At 39.8% G+C, this 23469-nt stretch overlaps 1 protein-coding gene across 1 annotated transcript; it reads right to left on the reverse strand.

The window, feature by feature from the left end:
* Positions 1-61: 61 nt before the first annotated feature.
* On the reverse strand, positions 62-22327 carry BMS1 (BMS1 ribosome biogenesis factor). The gene is made up of 23 exons (XM_015633779.1): positions 22231-22327; positions 21735-21971; positions 21160-21350; positions 20702-20781; positions 19078-19266; positions 18480-18622; positions 17160-17281; positions 16219-16415; positions 15383-15519; positions 14069-14898; positions 13137-13238; positions 12051-12208; positions 11455-11536; positions 10435-10511; positions 9191-9376; positions 7653-7841; positions 6877-7057; positions 6336-6394; positions 4149-4271; positions 2945-3092; positions 1925-2100; positions 1290-1451; positions 62-583 (listed from the first exon to the last, which is right to left on the reverse strand). The coding sequence occupies exons 2-23, from the start codon at positions 21908-21910 to the stop codon at positions 347-349; spliced, it is 3945 nt and encodes a 1314-aa protein (XP_015489265.1). The 5' UTR covers positions 21911-21971; positions 22231-22327; the 3' UTR covers positions 62-346.
* Between the last annotated feature and the right edge of the window lie 1142 nt (positions 22328-23469).

Consider the following 23469-nt stretch of genomic DNA (forward strand, 5'->3'; position numbering starts at 1 on the left):
AGACATTCAGGGGAGTTTTCTTCCACTAAAGTCCACTAAGACAAAACACAAAGAAACATTCTGCAATTGACATTAAAATATTTTATTGGCTAGATAGAATATGCAGTATGCATAGAAATATACTGAAATACAAAGTCCTCCAGAATACTCCTGTATAAAAACCACAATTCATACTTCTACATCTTATTTATATACATTACCAATGTATTCAAGAGTGTAAGGTCATATTTGCATTTCTTTCTTCTCTTGAAATCACATCTAATGTAGTCCAAGGCCCTTTTGTTTCTTCAAGAGAAAATTGCACAGCTACCCTATTTCTTCATTTGGCCTGAAATCTGATGAAATTCTACACACTCTTCTCTCCCTTGCTTGATCCTTTCAAGCTTGACTTCTGCCTCTTTTTCTCCCTTTGTCCCAGTATGCGATAGACTTTCTTCTTAGCCTCCTTTTGCCTCTTGAATTTCTGTTCATCCTCCTTCTGCTTAACTTTGAGATACTCTTTAAGCTGTTCCCGATGCTTTACTTTGGCTTTCTTTATCTTGTAATTATTCACTGTACTCAAAGCACTGAGTAGAGCTGATATCTAGAACAGAAAATAGACAATCAATACACATGCAGTTCTATTTTAGTGAGCAAGAAACAGTGTAACCTCAGCAGAGACACACATAATGAATTAGAGATTCAAGGCAAGTTCCTAATTATCTCTGCACCTGTTACCCAATTTCTAAAATGGTTTAATTATTTATCCTGTTAGGAAGTTAATCAAAGCTTTAATTTTTGTGAACTCTGATTTTGGTTAGATAGCTTTTAAAAGGCTGTTCCTAATTGCTACTATAGAACACTTAAACTGCTGTTTGGATCTTCTTGCCTCTGCAAGTGCTCTAATTCTCAATTTTGGAAGCAGAGTATTTGCTTCAAATCTTGTCTGTGTTAATAATGCATGGCAATGACAAGTCAAATAAAATACTGCAGCTACCAATTTAAGTCATCCATAATATGAGAGCACTAAATCCAGGTGAAATACCTTGCAAGTGCTGTGACAAGGACAAAAGTTGTATTTTGGCTTCAGGTGACCTACTAGTCTAAAAAATAGACTAGCCAGCCACTCAGTGACAGTTCCATACACATACTATGTGCCAAACAGCAACAAATTGCAAGTGACCATTTTTCACTAGCAACATCTATATCTTTAGCATTAGCAGTAAATTCAAGTGCCAAAACAATAGTTAGAAAAGCTTTAAACACATATACCCTTCAGGAGTCCGAGTTTCAGAGTAAGTGATAATTACCTTCTTTTCATGAGGCTCTCTGATAACAGCTGGTCTCCACTGGTCTTTTGGAGTCTTGCCTTTCTTCTCAAGATTCTTAGGCTTGTTCTTAAAAGGCAGTGCCTTCTGCAGTGCTTTAGGAATGTGGAGCTTATTGAAATGCCTCTTCTCCCTCACAATAGGCTAAAAGAATGAATATAGAACATATATAAGACTCATGACATTAAAAAGCTTTTATTTAGTTTTTCATCTTTCAGAGGAAAAAAAAAAAAACCACAAAATTCCACAAACCAAAAAAGAAACACACATCCCTCAAAAAAAACCCCAATTCAAACAAACCACAAAAAACAAACTAAAAGTACATCCTCTGACATCCTTGGACTGAACTGTAAATGGTATGTTCACCCCAATTACAGAAGTCTCAGTAAGCTTCTGGAGAAGACTTCTACCCTGCAGATTATTTTATAAACTTTAACTGACCCACAACAATTTGCTCTCAGCTGTCTATTTCCATCTCATGCCAGGACTGTAAATTTGAAGTCACACATGCATGTGTATGAACATCTATTTATACTGCTCTTGGTTTGCAAAGGTCTGTGACACACTGCAAATCTGACTGGTTTTAAAAAACAAACCAAAATTAAACAGAAATATACCTTATAGAGAGAATCCTTGTTTTGTTTCAGTTTGATGCCTCTCTCATACCTCAGCTGGCCTGTTGTCTTCATCCCACTCCAACTATCTTTCTCACCTGCTGGTTTCAGCAAGGATGTTACCGGGTTATAAAACGTTGGGATAGAAACAGGATACCAAGTCCTCACAAAAACAATATCTGAAAGAAAAAGGACTGTTACTTGGCTCTGAAAATGTAAATTGTTCATCACATCCACACTCTAAGCAAAGATTGCCTGAACAGAACAGATACTACACCACATGCTAGCTTTGTGCTTGGTACATAGATCAAATGTCTTCAACTTTGGTGGTAAAAGCAATGCAAAACCCCATAAATGCATGAACAGCACACATTCCTGAAGAGCAGGCAGCTGAATACCATCCTTTTTATCATTCATATTCAAGAACAAGCAACAGCTTTCATATATGTTGATGTGTCTGTACTATTACTGACAAAACCAATTTTCCTTTGCCTATTTTTATACAATAACTAACTTGCTTTTATTTTACGCTATCCATGATTTTGGTGTGTTTAGGAAAACAAATAATATAAACCCAAGTTAAGTATAAACTCATATAAAAAAACATAGGAAACTCATATAACTCCTATAACTCGTAGAAAAAAGTTAACTGGAGTTACAATGCCAGTCCTTGGATTTCTCAGAAAAGCACTTTCTAGCACTTGTACCACTAAATTCAATGTTCAAGGAGAAAGGCTGTGTAAAACACTAAAACCATGCTGTGCAAAGCATTAAAATACTTGAAGATACATGTCTTCAACTCAAGCCTTTTTCATCTGCATACTATGTGATTTCTGAGAATAAGTGAAAGAAATCCAGCATAAAATATACTTCTTTTTAATTTCACTGTGCATCTCACAGGGTATTTCTTACTCTATGAATTCACATCTCAATTATCAGATCCCAGAATTCTGAGACACGGCTTTGCAATCTGTGAAGAAGGATGAAAGTTGTGTGATAACTTCCATGCAATGTGCAACTTACCACTCATCAGCAACTTGTCTTCAAATGTTGCTCTGAAAGCACCCACAGGAGCTCGGAGGGCCTTTTTGATCTGTCCTCGGATACCACTCACACTACGGATCGCTGCACCTTCAAATTTAGCCACTTCCAACTGGGAGTTAAACATTCCCTGAAAATGTGAATTAGCCACCATCATTCAAGATGCCAGGTCTCTCCCTGTGGCCTATGGAGGCCACAAAAACAGAGCTCCCACCAGCATTATCTTATAAAGAAACAGGAGGAGCCGTAGCCTTGTCTTTAGACTAAGAGTGCTGATCGTACAAAAAACCCACTGAGCTGACTTTTAGGTGAGCTACTGAAAGCAATCACAGGCAAGGTTTAGATATATAAAATTTATATAAATTTATATTTATACATATATTTAAAATTTAAAACAGAACATATCTACAAAAGCTTTACAGTTCTCCTTTGAAATAATTTGCTGGAACACAGGATATCTTAAAAGCAAGCGAGCTGCCTTAAATTGCTAGTTCTGAGATTCTCATACAATACAATTCTTGGAAGTTTGGGCTTCTTCAATATATCACAAGAAAATCAAGGGGAAAAAAAAATCTATCTATGCCTAGTGGAAATACTTGAGTGCTTCATTGCTGGGATCACTGCTTAGCTACTTGCTGCCTCAAATGCAGAATAACCTAAGCTCTCCCTGAGCCTGAAAGCCCAGCTAAGCACAGTGGGAAGGTCAGTGGCCATTCGCTTCTGCAACACTTCCTATCCCAAACACTTCTGTAACTGTAACTGAGAAGTCTTAAACACTGCTAGAAGTCTCCTTCAACTCCAGAGCTGAAATTTAGTTGGATCAGGCTGATACCTACCAGGCACAGTCTGCATCCTCCAAAGATGTCTGCCACTGCTAATCAGTGGGTTTTAGGAAGGAAGCAGGGGGCGGGAAGGAAAAAAAATCATACTGAATGTGAACCAGAAGACTGTTCCAGAATTTTTGTCTGGTTAAAAATAATTCATATTCCTTGGTAGTAATCAGTACCTTTAGAGATCACATGGAAGGGAGCTCAAAAAACCACTAGTTCCTGAGATCCAGAACAGCATTCAACAATAACTGAAAATTCAACAAGAGAACTTCTGCCTCAGGAAAGACAATCCCAGATTGCATTCCTTCCTAACATCAGTACATCTGGTTTTACAGTATACATACCTATAAACTTACCTTAATAAAACAAGTGTTCTTAAAAATTTTGAATGGAAAACCAGTTAGCTTTAATTTCTTTACAATAGTTATGGATTTATCTAAGTCGAGCACAACACCCGTCGCAGCAATCCGGAAGTCAGGCTGGAACATCAGAGGTGAAAGATATTGCTGAATGTGTGTTTCTCAAACAGCGAAGACATCATTTAGAATCACAGAATATCATAAAATAGTTTGGCTTGGAAGGTCATCTATATGACTTCTAAAGGTCATCTAGTCCCACCCACCTGAAGTGAGCAGAGACATCATCCTATAGATCAGGTTGCTCAGAGCCCCGCCCAGTCCAACTCTAAGTATTTCCAGGGACAGGGCATCCACAAACTCTCTCCTAATCTTGTTCATGTTTTACTACTCTTGTAAAAAATTTCTTCCTCCTATCTAGTCTAAATCAACCCTTTTACCATAAAACCATTCCTCCTTGTCCTATCACAGCAGGCCCTGCTAAGTTTATCCCCATATTTCTTTTAAGCCCCCGTTATGTACTAAAAGGCTGCAATGAGGTCTCCCCAGAGCATTCTCTTCTCCATGATGAATAACCTCAATTCTCTCACACTTTCTTCCTAGGAGAGGTGCTCCATCCCTCCAGTCATCTTTGTGACTGTCCTCTAGAGCTGCTCCAACAGGTCTCTGTCTTTGCTGTGCTGAGGGCCCCAAGGCTGGAGGTGGTACTCCAGCTGGAGTCTCACCCGAGCAGAGCAGAGGGGCAGAATCCCCTCCCTCGCTCCACTGCTGGCACTGCTCTCGCTGCAGCCCAGGATGTGATTTGCTCTCTGGGCTGCAAGTTCACATGACCACAGCATGCCCACCCTCTCATCCACCAGAATCCCCAAATCCTTCTCAGCAGGGGCTGCTCTCAATCCCTTCACTGCACAATCTGTACTAACACTGGGGGTTCCCCAGGTCTGGTGTGGGACCTTGCCCTTGGCCTTGTTAAACCTTATGGGGTTCTTCCAGGATCACTTCTCAAGGTTCCCCTGGACAGCATTCCATTCCCCAGGCACATTAACCACACCACTCAGCTTGGTGGTGCCTGCAAACTGCCCGTGTCCCTGATGGTTAGTGCTGATCAAACAGTGCTGGTCCCTGACAGGGACAGACCCCTGAGGGATACCACTGCCACCACTGCACATCAGGACACTGAGCTGTTGACCACTACCCTGCAGATGTGGCCATTCAACTCACTCCTCATTCACTAAACAGTTCACCCTTGAATGAATATCTCTCCAACTTAGAGAGGATGTTGTGGGGCACCTGCACTCCACATTTCACTTTTAAGATTCAGTATTTCTGACCTTTACAGAAGTGCTGCAGCATAAAAAATGCAGATTGACTAGTACAGACTAGTTGAGGTGCTGCTGACATACCATTCCTACCATTCACTAATGAGATTTCCAGAGCTGCCATTCTAATTACCTTGGAAACAATCTGAAAGTCCTTGTGATCCACCTCACTATGTTCTCTTTATGAAACAGAATCTTCTCAGACAGATAGTCTCAAAGGAGAAGTGCTTTGTGCACTGCTCTAAGACACTGTATTATGCAAAACTGTGCAATAGCACTTGAAGGCATATTTTAGGAAGGGAGATACAGGAAGGAATCACCACTCTGATTACTGTCAAGCTCATTACAATGCTATGCAAAGTGTTTGTTACCAATTGTCTGCAAACATGAACCTACCTTTGATTAATACATTTCTAATAAAGATATCTGATAAACAGTGCTTTAACACTATTTAAATTGGAATTATGGAATGGTTTGGTTTTGAAGGGACCTCAAAGATCGTCTCATTTCAACACCTCTGCCATGGGCACCTTCCACTAGACCATGCTGCCCACAGCCCCATGAAACCTGGTCTTGAATCCTTCCTGAGATGGGGCATCCACACCTTCTCTGGGTAACCTATGCCAGAGCCTCACCACCCTCACAGTAAACAATTTCTTCCTGAAATTTGTTTAAAAAAAAAAAAATATCCTCTCCATAGTTTCCCACCTCAACATAATACACCTTTCAAAACCTTGAGTCCAGCTACTTTCTTAGTTCCTACAACTACACTGCTTTATCATAATATAAACCTTCTTCCCAAAATATATATATTTTGCCCAAATATCCATAGAAAGCATTAATGAACATTCTATGGTAACAAACCTACCGTTGTGCCACTGACAGACTGAACTGCCAAAAATCCTGTCCCCTGAGGAGTGATGGGGCCTAAAAAAAAATAAAATTTAAACACTTATGTGAAGTTTTACTACACAATATCTAGCCCCTATTTAAATTCCAAAAGCTTAAAAATACATGACAAATATCCTCGGTGAAGAAAACCAAAGTTTAAAGCACTCAAACTGTTGCTCACATTTAAAGCCCTATAAAGGAACGGTTAACATGAAGTTACTCATGCAACATCCGGGCCCACAATGAGTGCAAAGTATATCTGCACACAAATCAGGTTCCTTTGATATGCAACAACTTAGCAGAATGCTCAGAATTTGATTAAAAGCCAAGCAATTCCCAAATCATTTAAATAACCCATCAATATTAGATAACTGCCTATTTTCCCATACTATTTGGTGCTATTTTTTCTTCCGTGGGTAAATTTCAAGACTTCTCATTCCAAAAGCTGCATTTCCTGCAAAGCTTGAGACTTTCAGAGTGCTGGAGTGAGCCAGGAGAGCAGCCCCAGCAGGGCTCACCCCAGAAGGCCGCCCCGCAGTGCATGTGCTGCGGGGTGTACTTCAGCAGCCGGTGCCGCCCGTTGTGGTCCTCGATGTAGAACATGGGGATGGTCTGAAAGCGCCTCCAGCCCAACGACAGGATCAAGGGATCGCGGGTCTTAAGGATCTTCTTATACCACCGGTGCTTCTTCAGGCGCAGCTGGTTGGGAGAGAAGGTCAACATGCTACTACAGGATAGCAACAGTGATTCTGAAATTTAAGCTTTAACTTGTCAGGAATGAAATGCAACTTCTGTCTACGCTACGGTTTTTTATACACTAAGTTTTCTCTTCAAACATTCTCGCTAACATTAGGTTAACTGGGAAGATCAATCAGTATTTCACTCACTCTGAAGTCATGAGTGTATGCATTCAAGCAAGAATCACATTAAAAATACATTTATATATGTGCTAGAAACTTTTCTGTAGTCACTTGTATATAGATCATGAAGGTCAGAGTACAGTTAGTGTTTGAAATTTAGCAATCACAGTATCAGACCTTAGTCCTGAGACACCTCTGCAGCTGAACATTAAACAACAGTAACCTTTTCTGGTTATCCAATTAAGCCCATAAAGATCCAGAATCTGCTACTGTAGAATTACACTTTGTGTCAAAAGCAAATCCCCCATTCAGAAGACAAGGATGGAAGTTTCTTCTGTGTTTACTGTATTTTAGAACACAGAGAGCAGTAACTTCAGGCTCCCTGAAGCACACCTGTATCCAGATAAAATGCACTCAGCCCTTTGGTTACATACCTGTACGTAGCCAACATTTCCTTCGCTGTTGCCTAGACCACCCAGGATGATAGGGTAATGAGGATCAAAATTCATGACAAATTCACATGGCACATTCTCAATCTCTATTCGAACGTACATCCCAGGCCTGAATCCCTCATACTGCACTCTGGTCTCATCATCTTGATCTTCAAATTCTGCTTTATTAAGCTGTGTGACAAAGAGAAAGCCATTGTGTGTTTCACAAAATCCAGGTATTAACAACTTGTTCATGAAGGGCCGATTCTTTTTAAAACATGCTACCATTTATATAAATCATTTTGGGAAAGATCTAACAGGTTTTGTGACTTTTTAGTCAGAGATCTCTACCACCACAAAGCCCTTCCAACTTGAGATCCCAAATGGCCCTGTTAATCTACCTGAAAGACAGTACCCAAGAAAAGCAAATTACTGAGTGACTTCTGATACACCTTCCACTATGGTGACTTTGCACTTTAAAGAAACAACTATCAAAAGTACATTTTTTGATTTAGGAGCTCAAGTACCTTTAATGATCAAGTATCATTAAAGTTAATGTCCTGATCTTTAAGGTGTCAGTTTATGAGGATGCTGCGCTCCTATCTTACCCAGCAGCTTAAAAATATCTTTGTGCATCCTCATACTGTACATCATCCAAAGCTCTTCTGTACCATATGATAAGAATATAGATACTGTGCAAATATTTAAGAAGATACCCTTGTGAATAATAGAAGCCTCATGCTCCTGTTCTAGCTCCTGATGCTTACCTATCCATAAGACACTGATTCTTTTACTAGAGTGTCCTTCTTTACCCTTTAAGTGCTCTCAGTTTATCAGCATACCAGAGCTCACATTATCCTTTGTGACAGAGGCTAATACAAGCAGGTATGGACTAATTTAACAACTATTCAGGGCAAAATTTTGTCAGAAGACAAGACAGTGAAGTTTTTAAAAATGTAAGGCAGTGTTCTCCCAAGTCAGGCAAAGAAGGAAGCTTTCAAGTTCTTATGCAAAAAACCAAAGGCCTAGAACAAAATCAACACCTCACATTCTGGATACAGTTATGCTGAAGACTTCTACCACATGTACAGAGCAACAGTCATTAATTATTTTTTCCTCAAAATAACTTCACAGTTGGATGAAAAAGACTGTCACAGAGAATTTACTTATCCATTAATAACACTGCAAAATATCAAACTAAAAATAACACTGGGAAAATATATGGCACAAATTAATATGAGAAAGATTTTCACCTTCCTATGTATAAAAGGATGCCTTTTTTTATTTAAAAAGTTTTTAAGTAGTTAAAGTTTAGATGATACATCCTGGCTTATTCAGTGATACTGCACTCATTTTAAATTAAGCTTTCAAAAGTTCAAACATAAAAAAAAATCACAAGCTTGTATTTCTTTGTGTGTACTTTCTGGAATACCTCCTTAGCATCACCTGTGTCTCCAGGAAAAAACCTTTTCGGGGGCAAGCTCTGTGGAGTATTTTTCAAGACATATATCCAGACAAATTGTCAAATTAGCAGATTGTACCTGTGCTTGTTTATGCATTTCTTCTTTAAGATCATCAAAGTATGTGGCGTCCCCCTCATCATATTCTGCATCAAACATTTCTTTAAGTTTTCTTTTCTTGTCCATGCGCTCCTTTTTCTTTTCCTCCTCCTCAGGTTCTGGTTTGGACAGTTCTTCATCTTCCTCCTCCTCCTCTTCACTTCCAGACTAATCAACAATAAGTTGTCAAACATGTAAAATGGCTTACTGAGAACAACCCATTCTGATCAACAGATATTTGATAGATATTATTAAACAGTATTTTTATAGATATGATTAAACAATACCTTTTTATTGTGCCAATTATTAGACAATTGAAAATTGAAAAACATTTCAATTGGAGACAGAAATTAGTAAGCTATTCATACAAGGAGATAACTTCAGCAAGGACCAAAAGATCTCAGGATCTAATCATATTCCTTTTCACTGACAAAGCTTTTTTTACTGAAAATAATTTTCACATCAGGGAACAGATCCTAGAACTGACCTACCTGTTATTCTATAGCTAATATAAGCATATATAATACAGGAGGAAAAAAAAAGTAATTGTTGATAGCATTGAGCCATACCATGTGGAAGGCAGCACTCTAGAGACCAGAGAGGAGGAAGTTTGTTCACAGGCCATTTGAAAACTGCCAAAATTATGCCATTACCCACGATCTTATAGCAAAATGCAAAGCCATCAAATTGCTCAGTCCAAAAACAAATTGATTTTTTCAGTTTGAACTGTCACAGACAACTAGAGTTCTGTTATTGGAAGATATCCAAGCCACAGCATAAAATTGCTTCCATCAACCTCTTTTATGCAGATAAGAGGAATGAACTAGGAAACTGTGTCAAGTTTCCATAATTTGTTGTGTTTAAACAGAGTGCGCTATAATCTTCTGCATCAGATGAGATGACATAGTACAAACAGTTATGATTACATTTGGTTTTAAAATACTTCTGCCATGCCTCCAGATCCTCCAGCTCTTGATTAAGCCTGACACCTACTGTTAAATAAGTGAGGTGACTTCTATGTAATTAACTATAAACAAAAATTCAGACTAAGGCTAAAAACATGCCACTCTAGATAAAGCCAGTAATACACATACCTTTTCTTTCTTGTTCCCACTGATTTCCTTCCTATTGATTCTATGAACACTGAATTTATTACAGAGGATGCCTATCACTTGATAAGAAATTCATGCTTATGTTGCTAAAGAAGATAAAAATGCAAATCAGACCTGCTCTCCTCCAGCAGCAGCCTTTCCTTTGTGCACAACACCAGTTTCCAGATCTTCAAAATCTCCATACAGCTCTTCTGCAACAACAAACACCCAAGACATATGAGCGTTAGTTAACCATTCTGCTGTATTGCTCCACACCATCTCTCATTTGTTCACTACTGTGCATTTCTCAGTACTGCCATGGAGATTAGTTTCAGTCCAAATATTTTTGATTCCCATCAAGTTTTATATGTTTGTTCTTCCCTCTCTATAGCTTCAGCTGAAAATTCCCAGCTAAACTCAACGTGGCTCCTCCTTTAACCTTTCAACACCCTTATGATTTAAAAAATGTAAATAAAGTTTATATCATTCCAAAGGACTCCAAATACATTAGTATGCACTCTAATGACACAAGACACCAGCAGAGCAATTGAGCTCCTATGCTTAATTAAAAAAAAATATAGTTGACAGTTTTTAAGTTAAAAACATGTGCTTATTGAAGCCTGTTAAACCACAATCATGATGCATGTAAGATACAGCCACATTATTAAAACTTTTAAAGTATTTCCTAATTTAAAACAAAACAAAAACACCACCTCCAAAACATCTGAAGATAGATCTCACTCTTCAGCCAAACATGAATGTCAAGTTTGTCTTCCCAATAAAGAATAGTTCCTGTTTATTTCTACCATGACTATCCAGAAGATTAAACCATATATGATGTATAATGAACTCAGATACACAATTCAAAGCTGGCATGTCCAAGTGTTGAGACTAACAACTCTACTTCATAATTTAAATTACATACTCTATTTTTTGGAAAGTAAATTTCCAGAATGTCTATGCGCCTACTGTTTCTACAGAGATTTACAGCAATGTGTAATTATGTCAGTATCTATATAATTTAATGTATATAATAGTTTGAAAAAACCTGCAAGTATAGCACTAAGACAAAATATTCTATTTACATAACTAAAAAGTCATTCTTTTCTTAAAAATCCTGTATACATGAATCATTTTTAGAAGTGTTACACATACCATCTTCTTCCAACAGCTTTGCTGCATCTTTATCATCCTCCCACTTTCCAGTAACAAAGCAGTCTCGAATACTGTTCATAACCTGCAAAATAAGTGTCATTGCCTTGCACAGCTGCAGCTTAGCATCAACAGAACATTCCCCAAGACATTGCCCACTCCCCCATCAGAGACAATCTCACATGCAGCTCCACATCAAGACACCATTACCAAAACTACACAGTGCCTTCCCAAAAGCAGGATTGTGAACCCAGTTTAATTCTTGCCCAAAGGTCCCAAAAGGTACCAAAATCTCTACCCAACACTTTATTTTCACTGAGGTCTCCCCTGCTTTTTACTTTTCGACAAATAAATAAACTATTATCCACCAAATATTCAAGTGAGCCAAGCATTAAATTGATTTACTGTAACTTGCCACTCTTCTAAGAACAAAGAGTTCTGGAATCTGTTACTTATAGTGACAGCAAGGGGCAGAACCTAAGACACTGTGTCCATAGCTCCCACAGGTCTGTTTCAATGACATCTCGGTCACACTTTATGAGACACAGCCAGGACAGAACCAGGCAGGATATACAAAAGCAATTATCCAATGGCATCACCTCTTCTAAATCCCAATCTTGTGGCTTTTCCACCAGAAATTTGGAGCAGTCAAGAGCATTGGCCTTCTGCTTGGATGCTTTGTCTGGACGGCTGACACGGAACAAACCTCCAAGTTCATCATCTGCATCCTCGCTCTCCCGGTCCTCATCCTCGACAGCTGAATCAAACACAGAGGCTGTGATGATTTCCCCCACAGTACATGCATGAAATTCATTAACCACCTCTCTCCTAATGCTCCCCAACAGCTGCAGCAGTTTGAGGAAATAAAAGAAACAACCTGGAACAGTTTCAAATATAAAAGCCTGATAAAAAGGTATACTGATCCAGTTGTTTTCATAACTGGAACGATATTAAAAAAAAATATTGCCCAGTAAGTAAACAGAGGATGCTGGTTCAATATCACAAACTGGAACAATACCAAAATGATCTGTGAACAGGAAGGACATTAAGCTTGCCTATAAATCAGGAATACCAGACCAGAGAATCTGTCAGAAAGTCTTCCCACACCTGCAGCTGTGGAAGGTTTACAAAAGCCAAATTCTCACCGTCTTCTACAAAGGTTCTGCACAATGAGATTTGTACACTCAGACAGTCACTGGAAAAGTTGTGAATTAAGCAAAACAAATTATATAAATAGCAATTTTCTCTTCCTCTTAATCCAGATATTTTTTCTTTGACAAACACCTGATACTAAGTCATGTATAAGAGACACTTCCACAGTCACTGTGAGACAGAAATTCCTGAAACCAGCCAACAAACAACATCCCTTTATGAAACACAATTACCACAATGGGCTTGCATAATATCTGTCAGATGATTACACAAATGATCAAACCTTAAATGTTTGGAAGAAATAACTGTACCAGAAAACTCTGGAAAATTAACTCAAAAATGCTTTTATGGGAAAGGTAAAAACTGTCTTGTTATTTCAATTATTAGTGAAAGCGAGCATCAGCAATTAAAAAATAAATTTAACTCTCCTCAAGCTTCCCATCAAATGACAGTGCTCAAATATTCATACTTGAAAACTTGGCAACAGCTAAAAGCCACCATACATTGAGACAAGTTTCCAAACTGATGTGTACCTGTTCCATATACAAGTTTACGAAGATTGGGGGTTGATCGTTGCTGTCTTAGAAAGGCCTCAGCTGCCTTCTGTGTGAGGTCCTCTTTCCATTTAAGTGCACCTGAAATGGGAAAAAATTCACATTCTGTCTTCAAAAAAGAACAAGGATCAGAAATTACAAAAATGATTTAAATAAGGACATGACAGGAGGCTTAAGAAGTGTAGACACTACCCACGGTTTCTTTTTCTCGTAATCCATATAGACACAGAAACAAACTGTGGATAAGAAATTATACCACTGATTTTTTAATATATTTTTTTTAGGACAGAATTTTAAAAACTTATTAACAACAGTAACAATTTGATCATGTTCATGATGATACATGTCTTCTTCACAGACTCAGAGTGGTTGTGGCTGGGTGGGACTTCTGGAGGTCTCAGTGACCAGCCCCACTGCTCAAGCAGCCACACCTAAGGCAGGTTGCTCAGCACCATGTCAGGATGGCTTTAGAACATCTCCAAAGATGGAGATACCTGCTCCAGTGCTCTGTGAGCAGTTAATGCATTTTAGTAACAGTCCCACAAACACTTTTTAGTCTTTCTAGATGTAATAGAGCATCATAATTTGTTTTATACACATAGCTATAAAGATCAAAGTATATGCAAAATCAATGAAGTTTTGTTTATAAAATGAATCCCCTCTCTTTTAGAGGAAGGAAACCTGATATTGCATACTACAATGTAAATGAAAGGCTTCAGAGCAAGTATTTCAAGCTTTCCTAACTTGAAGTTTTGCTACTTAAGAATTATATATAAATACATATATATATTAAAACATATACATATATATATATATTTATGACAAGCAACATTACGAGGTATTTACTAATATACCCTTTAACAATTAATACAGTTAAAGTGGACAGTAAAAATTAAACAGTTATAGTCTACCTGTTGTGTCAACAGAAAGATCTATTTCTTCTTCATACTCCTCTTTCTCTCTCAGGAGATTCTCCACATCATCATCATCAGTATCTACAGTTTTAACTTTAGTCTGTCTAACACTATCAGCTTTCTTTGCTTGAATGTGCCAAAATCCATTCCTATTTGACTCTTCAGCTTCTAATTCCTCATGTGATCCTCCTTCATCATCACCCTCTTCAAGAGAAGAGTTCTCATCCTCAGATTCTGATGCCTCTTCTGCGGTGCAGTTTCCAGAATCTGTAGTGAGCACTGCTTTTCTTTTGGGACTGTGCTCTGAGATTTGTGATTTCACTTCTGTACGTTCACTATTCCTATCATACTGCTTAGATTCAGCTCTTTTATTTGCAGCCTCAAATTCACTATCTGAGCTTTCATCCTTGCAAGTCCTTTGTACATCCCCCTCCTCCTCTTCCTCCTCCTCCTCATCTTCCTCCATCTCACTGTCTTCAGGGGCAGTTTCTCCTTCTTCAGAGCTCATCTCCAGATCATCATCGCTGTCTGCAAATGCTGGTAGCTCATTCACAGCTTCTTCCTGAGCCACCTCTGTTTTCAGGCGCTTGGCTCTCCTAACAGCTATCCCTTCTCGTAGGAGCACTCTCTCACTTTCTTCCTCAGCATCATTTTCATCATCACCATCACTTCCATCCTCAGACACTGCTTCTTCGTCATCTTCTTCTTCTTGGTCATCTTCCTCATCACTTGCTTCATTTTCCTTCCCATCATCTTCAAACACGGCCTTCCGACGAACTCTCCCAGTCTTCAAATCCACCTGCCTCTCTTCTTTTGGCATCACAAACCTGTTTTCCCAAAGACCATATTTGGAGTAAGACAGTAAAGTACAAGAAAATGTTAATGAAAGAATGAAGCTTCATGTCAGTATTTTTAAACAGTTCTACAAATTCTCTTTCAAACAAAGTGAAGTTATCTAGACCATTAGAAAGGCACTGGCATTCTTTAATGTCTCTATATTCAAGAATATTGAATGTTATAGCCAAAAATAATTCCAAGAAATTTCTTCATTGTCCATGGAATGAGTTAAAACAGAAATGTTATTTGTATCAGCAAGAAATTCTTGGAAGGCAGGACTACACTGCTTGCAACTTTGTAGTACCAATTATTTCTATCCCAAAATACAGTGTGGCATATGAGTAATCTCAGAACAGGAAGAATCAGGCAATATGTCATTTTACTAGCTATGCTCTGTTGAGAATTTTTTCTATATTTGAGCCTGAAACTAGAGATTCACTCATGCTCAAATACAGCCCAGCATTCAAAACTCACTCTTGTCCCACATCTTCTGAGCCCAAGGGTTTAGAGTCCATGAAGAGAGAGACCTTGCTTGATGCCATCTTAACATCAATGGCTGAGTGTGTGGAGATGAGGCTCTGAACAAGTTCATGATTTGGCCTCACTTCCTCCTGGAAAGACAAAGTTAAAATTCAATTCAATTAAATAAACAAATGTCTATTGACAGCCATCAGTTTAAACCAGCAGAAACAAATTTTTTCTTACATATGCAAGAAAAAATTGCAGAGCATTTTAAAGAAACATTTTCTCAGAATAAAATAGCAAAGTCTCCCTTCCCCTCTTCACATTTCAAGAATATCTATAATATCAACACAAGAAAAATTAAAGAGGGACTCCTTCACAATATGCAATCACTACAGTAAATACCAGCAAACATATCACAGACCCAAAGGTATTTAACATTTAGCACAATACAGCAGAAAAAAACTGAAATAAATTTGTTTGTAGACAAATCTTTTTTTTTTTTCTCCCTTTGACCAGTCAAATCCTTAAAGTCCTCTCCCAGCAATCACCATGCCCTGCAAAATTATAGTGATAATAGTCCAGCACCAGGAGATTTCATAAATCTTAGGTCAATATTTGGGAAGTTATTACACAAAGTTTAGGTACAAATATTAACTGATCTTCCAATATTTTGTACAACAACTTCTCTAAAATCCCTGAAGGAAGGAGAAAAGAACTAATTAACCAGTATGGATAGATAAGGATTGATTATTTTAAAGAACCATATTTTTAAACACTTATTTTGGCTTTAAGGATAAAAACTGCATTTTCCAAGAGAATTCAAATCACCAACAGCATTCTTTTACCTCTTCTTTTTCATGAGCATGGCTTCCACCAAGATCAATGTAAACAGCATCTTTATCATACACAATACCCCCGACTCCTGAAAGAGGAGCATAGACGAGCTTCTCTTTCTCATTTAAGGAGCGCTTCTTCTGCTGCTCAGGGAGAGCACAGGGGTCTGGCAGGAAACTCACATCACTTACAGTGAAATCTCCTACACCTGAGGGGACACACAAAAGGAATTAACAAAGTTTGCAGAACATTTTGATTCTGAAATTTGTGCAATTCACCATGAAGAGATTCAAAACCCATGCTCCTGCACCCCAAAAAAAGGAAAAACAAACAAACCAAACCCAGACATTGTGGCATTCAATGATTCAGCAGGAAGCTTTGTACCAAACATCCAATTCCTCAGCCTCACCACTGAACTTAGAGAAGTATACATAAATTCACCAGAATCCTGCAAAGCTTTGTTTCTTTGCTTGTTTTCAAATGACAAAAACAGCAACACACTTTTCTGAGTACATCTGTAAATTTATTATTACAGTATTTCTTAATTTAAACTTTTAAATCGTTCACTTGAAATATTAAGTTATTAAATTCTGACCATAATAAATATATTAAGTTATTTACTAATTTACATCATTCAAATTTGCTTTTCATTATTAAGGCTGGTACGTTTTACATTTTAAGCACCTTTTAAAGTGATAAACCTTTGGAAAAAAAATAAATACTGTGAATAATGTGTTTATCAGTGCAACAAAACTGCACAATTAAAGGCAAAACTAATTACAAGATTTATTTTCACAGAAGTGTGCATTATGAAAAAAATTTCAAAAATATAACAGGTATTTAGAAAGGTGAAAAATCTGTTGAATAACAAACTTTAAAGATAGAAATAATTTCAGCTATGTTGTTTTTCATAGATAAGTACAGAAAGAGTTCTAAGACTCTGAAAAATTACCTGGCATATGAATTTGACTTTTGTTTTTTAGGTGTGCTCCTCTCAGGTATCCATACAGTGATATCTTCCTGTCACATTTGGGATTGATTCGAACATCCTCTGGGTTTGTCAGCTCTTCCATTCTATTCAACATTTAAAATGATAGTTAAAATATCCAGAGTCCCAGTGGCAACTTTTGAGAAAAAGAGAACATCACTGTTGCCACTACATGATCTGCAAACTCTAATAATCAAAACTGAATTATCATAAGAAAGAAAAAATTCATCAATAAAGAAGATCTTCTAAAAGCATTTTAAAATTGTATTTTAAAAGTTGTATAATTATGCTCAACAAATTTCCAGAAGGTTTACTGACACTTCACTGAACAGGTACTGCTTTCTTAGCACATTTTAACTATTCTCTATGGGCTTTGCACACACAACCCTCCTCTAATCAATTTCACCATTAGAGGGTTCACATTCCCTGCAGCCACACAACACCTTCTATTCCCTAAGAATGGTGGTGAGCAACACCAAAGCTACCACAGAAAAAACAGTGGCTGTTTGCAGGCAGAGGAGGGGGAAACTCCTTTCTACTCTGCAAGTGGGAGGCAGCACACAGAGGCAAGGAAGAGAACAGGGGGCACAACCCTGCTGCAGATCCCCTTAGAGCCAACCCAACAATCATGAAACTGCAACAGTTACAGCAGCGTAAAACAATGTTACTGAAAAACTACAGAATGAGGGGTTTGCATTTTCCCTCTCTTTGCTTCATGTATTTTGCAGGGCTTTGCACATGCTTCTACTTCTCTGACAATTTTTCCTGAAGAATTAAAAGCTAAAGAGGCTCATTCAAGGCACTTTGGATTGTTGTGGGAGTTTGGTTATAACTGCAAGCATTCTTGCAGTAAAATATGAAAGGTGAGGTAATTTTGCAAGCAGGCACAGTTGCCATCTTACTTTTATGTTCTAAAGAGACTGGGAATTAAATGTTACAGGGAGACAGAGCAGAAGGGATATTCCTAGGACTAATTCACCAGCTGATGTTTAATCACTAGAATGCTGTCTCTTTTTCACAGAAATTCAGTATAATCATAAACAAACAAGATTATTTTAACTATCCTGTGTTTCAGAAGAGTTTACAATAGACCGGATGTGTGTACATGATCTGACACAGGTGAAAACTGCACAGCACAAACCTGCAGAGTTTGGTGTTCCCAAAGCTGCTCAGGGAACACCAAACACTCACTCACACACAGACCTGAGGGCTAATAGCACAGCTTTTTCAAACAACAAGGTGCTATCTATGCTGAGAATGAAGAACAGAGAGAAAAACACACACCTGTCTGCAAGAACATACGGATGAGACGTTTGCCAAGTGAGAGGCCGGAATTTCATAACTGAGATAAAACGCCCCAAATTGTGAACCTCCTGCTTTTGATATTCTCCATGAACTATCCCTGACAAATAAAACAACTTGGCACCCTAAACACATTAAAAAGACATAAAAACATAAAAAATTCAAGTTAGTAATGCAATTCTAATTTGTAAATTTTAATTGAAAATTTCACATTACAATTGGTTCTGAAAGATCAAACTAACCAGTTTACTTCAACATGAAAATTGTCCCCTAAATCTTAATGGAAAACTATTCACATCCTCAAGACCTCATACAGACCTACAAGCAGATCCTCTTTGCACAGCACCTCCATAAACAAACCTAGTAGCAAATTTAGCAGTTTATCACACTGGGATAGAGAATAATCACACAAGTACTTTAGCAAACAGAAGAAAGATGAAACAACCTGATACAGTTTCAACATTATTCAGTTACCTATTTAAAAGATATAAGAACATAAGAAATACTTAAGTATTGACCCACTGTTAATTTAGCTTTCACAAAGCAAAACATATGAAAAAATTCATGTTAAATGTCATACCGGATACACTTCAGTCCAGAATCTGTGCTTTAACTTCTTTTTAGTCTTCTTTAATTGTTTGTTGTTCTTGAATGTGTCCAAGTGTGTTAGAACTCCCATAATTTTGGGAAAGCCATGTACCTGGCAAATGTTCAGGAATTCAAATGTCTCCATCTCAAATCCAAAGCTGGCATCAATGAGCATTAGAACCTGTAAACACAATAATCACATTTCACTACAGCAATACCACAGTGCCCACATAAGCTAATTTCAATGACCACACCTTTAAACTCTTAAACTTCTCAAGAACCAAAATTTTGGAAAAGGTTCTACACTTTATTTTCATATACTCTGAAAACCAACTTTGGCTTTTTATTTGATGTATGGAACTTGCTGCTAAAGATGTTCCAGACACTCTAGGAATGCAATAACATTCAGTATTATATTAAGATCTGAACAAGTGTTTACCTGGTGAATTTAAAACATGCAACACTTATTATGTTTCAGGAACATCTTAGAAAAAATTAATAAAACTCTTATATCTGTGTCTTGGGTACACTAATGCTGCTAAGGCCAAGTCTTTTGGTAAAATGAAACCAACTTTTTCCCTTGTTGCAACTGCTGTTACACATCACCAAAATGCACTGACACAGGCAAAAAGAAGCCAACTGTCCCATGGAAATGGAATCAAAGTTGGTTTAGGGTCTTAACAATAGAGAACTTCAAGCATACAGGAACTGACAACAGAGCTTCAAGCACTGATGTAATCTCAGCCCCCTAACAATAAATCCAAACAGATTCTCAGCACCACCATGTGCACACAGAATCTGAAACATCCACCAAATACATGAGCAGAAGTATTTGCATTGTTTGGTACATCTCCCTTACTCAGTAGAAAACATAAAAGAAGAAGAATATCTAGACCAGTGTACACATGTATTTAGATATCTATATAGTTAATACTTAGACAAGGATCCCAATACCTAACCAGCTGTGAATAATATACTCCAAATCCATATATAAAGTAAAATTCTAAACAAACTGATCATGCACTGGACCCCTAGGATCAGTTGATGTAATCTCTTGATCCAAAAGTTGCAAGTAAATTGCAACAGTCACCACATTCCAGTGAAATCAGTTCTATTACTACATGAAGTTCTTCACAGATGGAGACCTCAGAGTGTACAAAAAACCCAACTAGTAAACTAATACATATTTCTACTTTGAATATTAGTTGAAAACTTCTTGACTAAAAATCATTTTCAGATTTTATATGGTTTGACCAAATCCCTTAATGAGAAGTGGCTGTGTCACCCTGGCTTCTTATAACAACTTCCACTAAAAGTTTACCAGTTGCATTAGCAATGAAGTTCAGCAGCATTTCCTTTCTCTCACATCCTCCCCACCAGCACCAGGCACACACACACACTTTACTTTCCCCCACTCCCAAGATGAGGGAATTCCCAAGGTTGTTCCAGAACATTAGGTGAGTCAAAGAGTTTGGGTCTTGCTCTCTTTGAAACCAAAGACAGTTTTGCCTTTGCAGCAAAAAATGTGTAGAGAAATCAGACACGGTTGCAATCCAACCAAAATTAGTCTTTTCAATGTAAATTGTAGTAGAAATCACATTCCATTGTTAACTTACCAAATCAGCAACTTTAGCCAGGTCAATCATTGTGTTAATGTCACATCCACATTCAATAATGGTCAGCCGGCGTTTTTTACCTGAAAACAGAATTGAGCATCAAAAACTGAAACAGAGGGGGCAAACCAATTTGTACAGTTTTCTTTTCAGAAATTTCTTTTCACATTCCTGAAGTTCCTCCAGGTTATCTGGGACTCAGATTCTGGTCTAGCATGTAAATAATCCAACATGCATCACCGTAGAAGTGTCTGTTTTTAACCTGTTTAAAATTCTGCTAAAATATAATTTTTAGATTTAAAATTATCAGATCTTCTTTTACTGCACATATGCCAGATCACACATCCAAATGATTTCTTCAAAATGACCAAAAATTATGAAAACATGAACACATCCCATCTCTCAAAGCAAGACAAGTAAGGAGTGCAAAAGAAGCGTTTTCACTTCTCCTTTGTTCTCACCTGAAACAATTGTAACAGGGCCCCGGATTTCAACCAACTTTTGCCTTGTGAAGTTCTTAATGAGACACTTTATTACAGTGCTCTTCCCAACCTTGGGAGGGCCAACTACCACCACCACCACGGGAGGTGGCTCCAAAGGAGTCCGGTCAACCACAGGAATGTGATGCTTTTTAGTCTTCAGATCCTGAGTTCTAAGAAGAAATTTGTAGTAAATAAACACAGAAACGTCACAGATAGTAACATTTACTATTTAAAAGTCTTCAGTACTTGCAAAAGTTTGAACACAAAGGTTGAGCACAAGCACTTACACCAGGAACACCCACTGAGTCTAAGGAGCTACTCAGTTTTTCTGGGGATTAACACAGTGTACAATGTAACAGCGATGCAGGAAGGACCCCACTTCTGACACACACATAAACTACAACATGACTGGGTGAACGACGAGCGCTAGGCACTGGAAACACCAGTGAAAATTACGGTCTGAGTATTTCTACACAAAGTACCGAAGCAACTCCAGGCAACTCCCACCCGAGCAGCCGCCTCTGCACACTGCAGAGCCAGTTCCCACTTCTCACCGATGGAAAGTCCTGGCCATCCGCACAGCGGACTGCACCGTAAAGGCTTTGGGGTTTCTCTTCCGTGCATTCTCCTCATCTCCTATTCCCAGGTCATTGAGATAACGTTTCCTTTTCTTCTCTGCCTTGGGCCCGCTATGCTTTGCACGATGCTTCTTCTTCTCTTTTTCCTCCATATTACTCGCTCAACAGTTTTTTACAACCAGCAAGGATCTGAGCTCCTCCGTGTGACAGCGGCTGGCACAGAAGAGAGCACAGTTAGCACGGGGCACGCGTACCCAGCACACCGGCTGGAGAAGGCCGTGCAAGCACTGCCAGACCCAACTCACGGAGCTCATTCGCTCCCTGCCCGGCGCACGGCAGGCCCGGCGGTGCCCCGGCGGTGCGGCCGAGCGCCGGCGGCCCCGCGGCGGGGAGCTGCCGGGCACACTGCGGCCCCTCAGCTCGCCAAGGGGTTCTGCGGCGGGGCCGCTCCCCATCAGCAGCCACCACACACCTGTGCCGTGCCGTGGGTCCCGGTGCTGCCCGCTCCGATGCCGCCGCCTCGGCCCGGCCCGGCCCAGCCGCCCGGCCCACGTGTGCCTGCACCGACCGCTCCGCCGCGGAGCCACCCTCCCGGAAACAGCGGCTGAGCGCGGAGTTCCGGCCGCGGCGGAGCGCTATTGCCAGCGCACACGGTGTCCCACAGCGGGAGCGTGGCGGCGGCACCGCGCAGCCCGCGGCGGGAGCGGGGACCGGGAACCGGGAATCGGCCCTTGTGCAAGTGTTTAGGAGTGAATTACTCTCCTGCAAGCTCTGTGGAAGCGCGCCGGGGCCGGCCCCACAGCACCCGGCGCGGAGGAAGCGAGGGGACTCAGCTGCCCGCGGGTTCGGGGCAGTCCCCGTACGAGCTGGCAGATGCGGCCCCAGCAATCACTGGGAGAAAGATAAAGAAATAAATCCTTGCCAAGGACTGGAGGGGACATCCTTGTCAAGGATGGGAGGACGATCGAGTCAGGGGGTAAAAGCCTATGAAGCGCTTTTCAGTGCAGTAAACTCGGACGCAACCACCACAGAAACAACTGGGATTTTAACTCTGAGACCCCTCAGAACATGCCAAGCACAGTCCAAGCCGTGAGCGAACACCGCCGTGACAGCCAGGGCTTGGCCCTGAGTGCCACGTTCCCTTAGGCCTCCGGGCACAGCCGCTCCACCCCTTCCCCCCGCAGCCCATTCCAGTGTCTGATCATCTTTTATGTGAGGAAATTCTTTGTAATTTCCAGGCTAAACCCCCCGGGTGCAGCTCAGCACTGTGTGCTCTCCTCCTGTCGCTTATACAGCTCAGGTGGGAGCATTTTGCAGGTACGGAGCCCGCACCCACAGGGACATGACCAGGCATGAAGAGGGCATGGTGCCCCAGGTGAGAAGTGGGCCATTGTTCCATCTCAGCTCTGTGCCACGCCTGAAGGCCAGTCCCCCTCAGGTGGTTGTAGGTGCCCACCCCGCTTAATGAAACCAAGAGCCCTCTGGGGTGCTTTGCCTTCTGGCGTGGCCAGCGAGTGGCAGGGCTGCTAAAGAGGTGTCCAGGCCGTGAACTGCTCCCTCTGTGATGCTGCTCCGTCCTGCATCCCAGGCAGCTGGCTTCCAGCTGGACTTGCTGTCACATTAGTCCTGCTGCCCAGGAGGTGGCTGTGAAGAAAGGAATGTGATTTGCAGGTTCCCACAGGAGCTCGGGACACACAGCAGTGGAGTAGGC

The sequence above is a fragment of the Parus major genome, chromosome 6, assembly GCF_001522545.3.
Source record: "Parus major isolate Abel chromosome 6, Parus_major1.1, whole genome shotgun sequence".
In the NCBI taxonomy this organism is placed as follows: Eukaryota; Metazoa; Chordata; class Aves; order Passeriformes; family Paridae; genus Parus; species Parus major.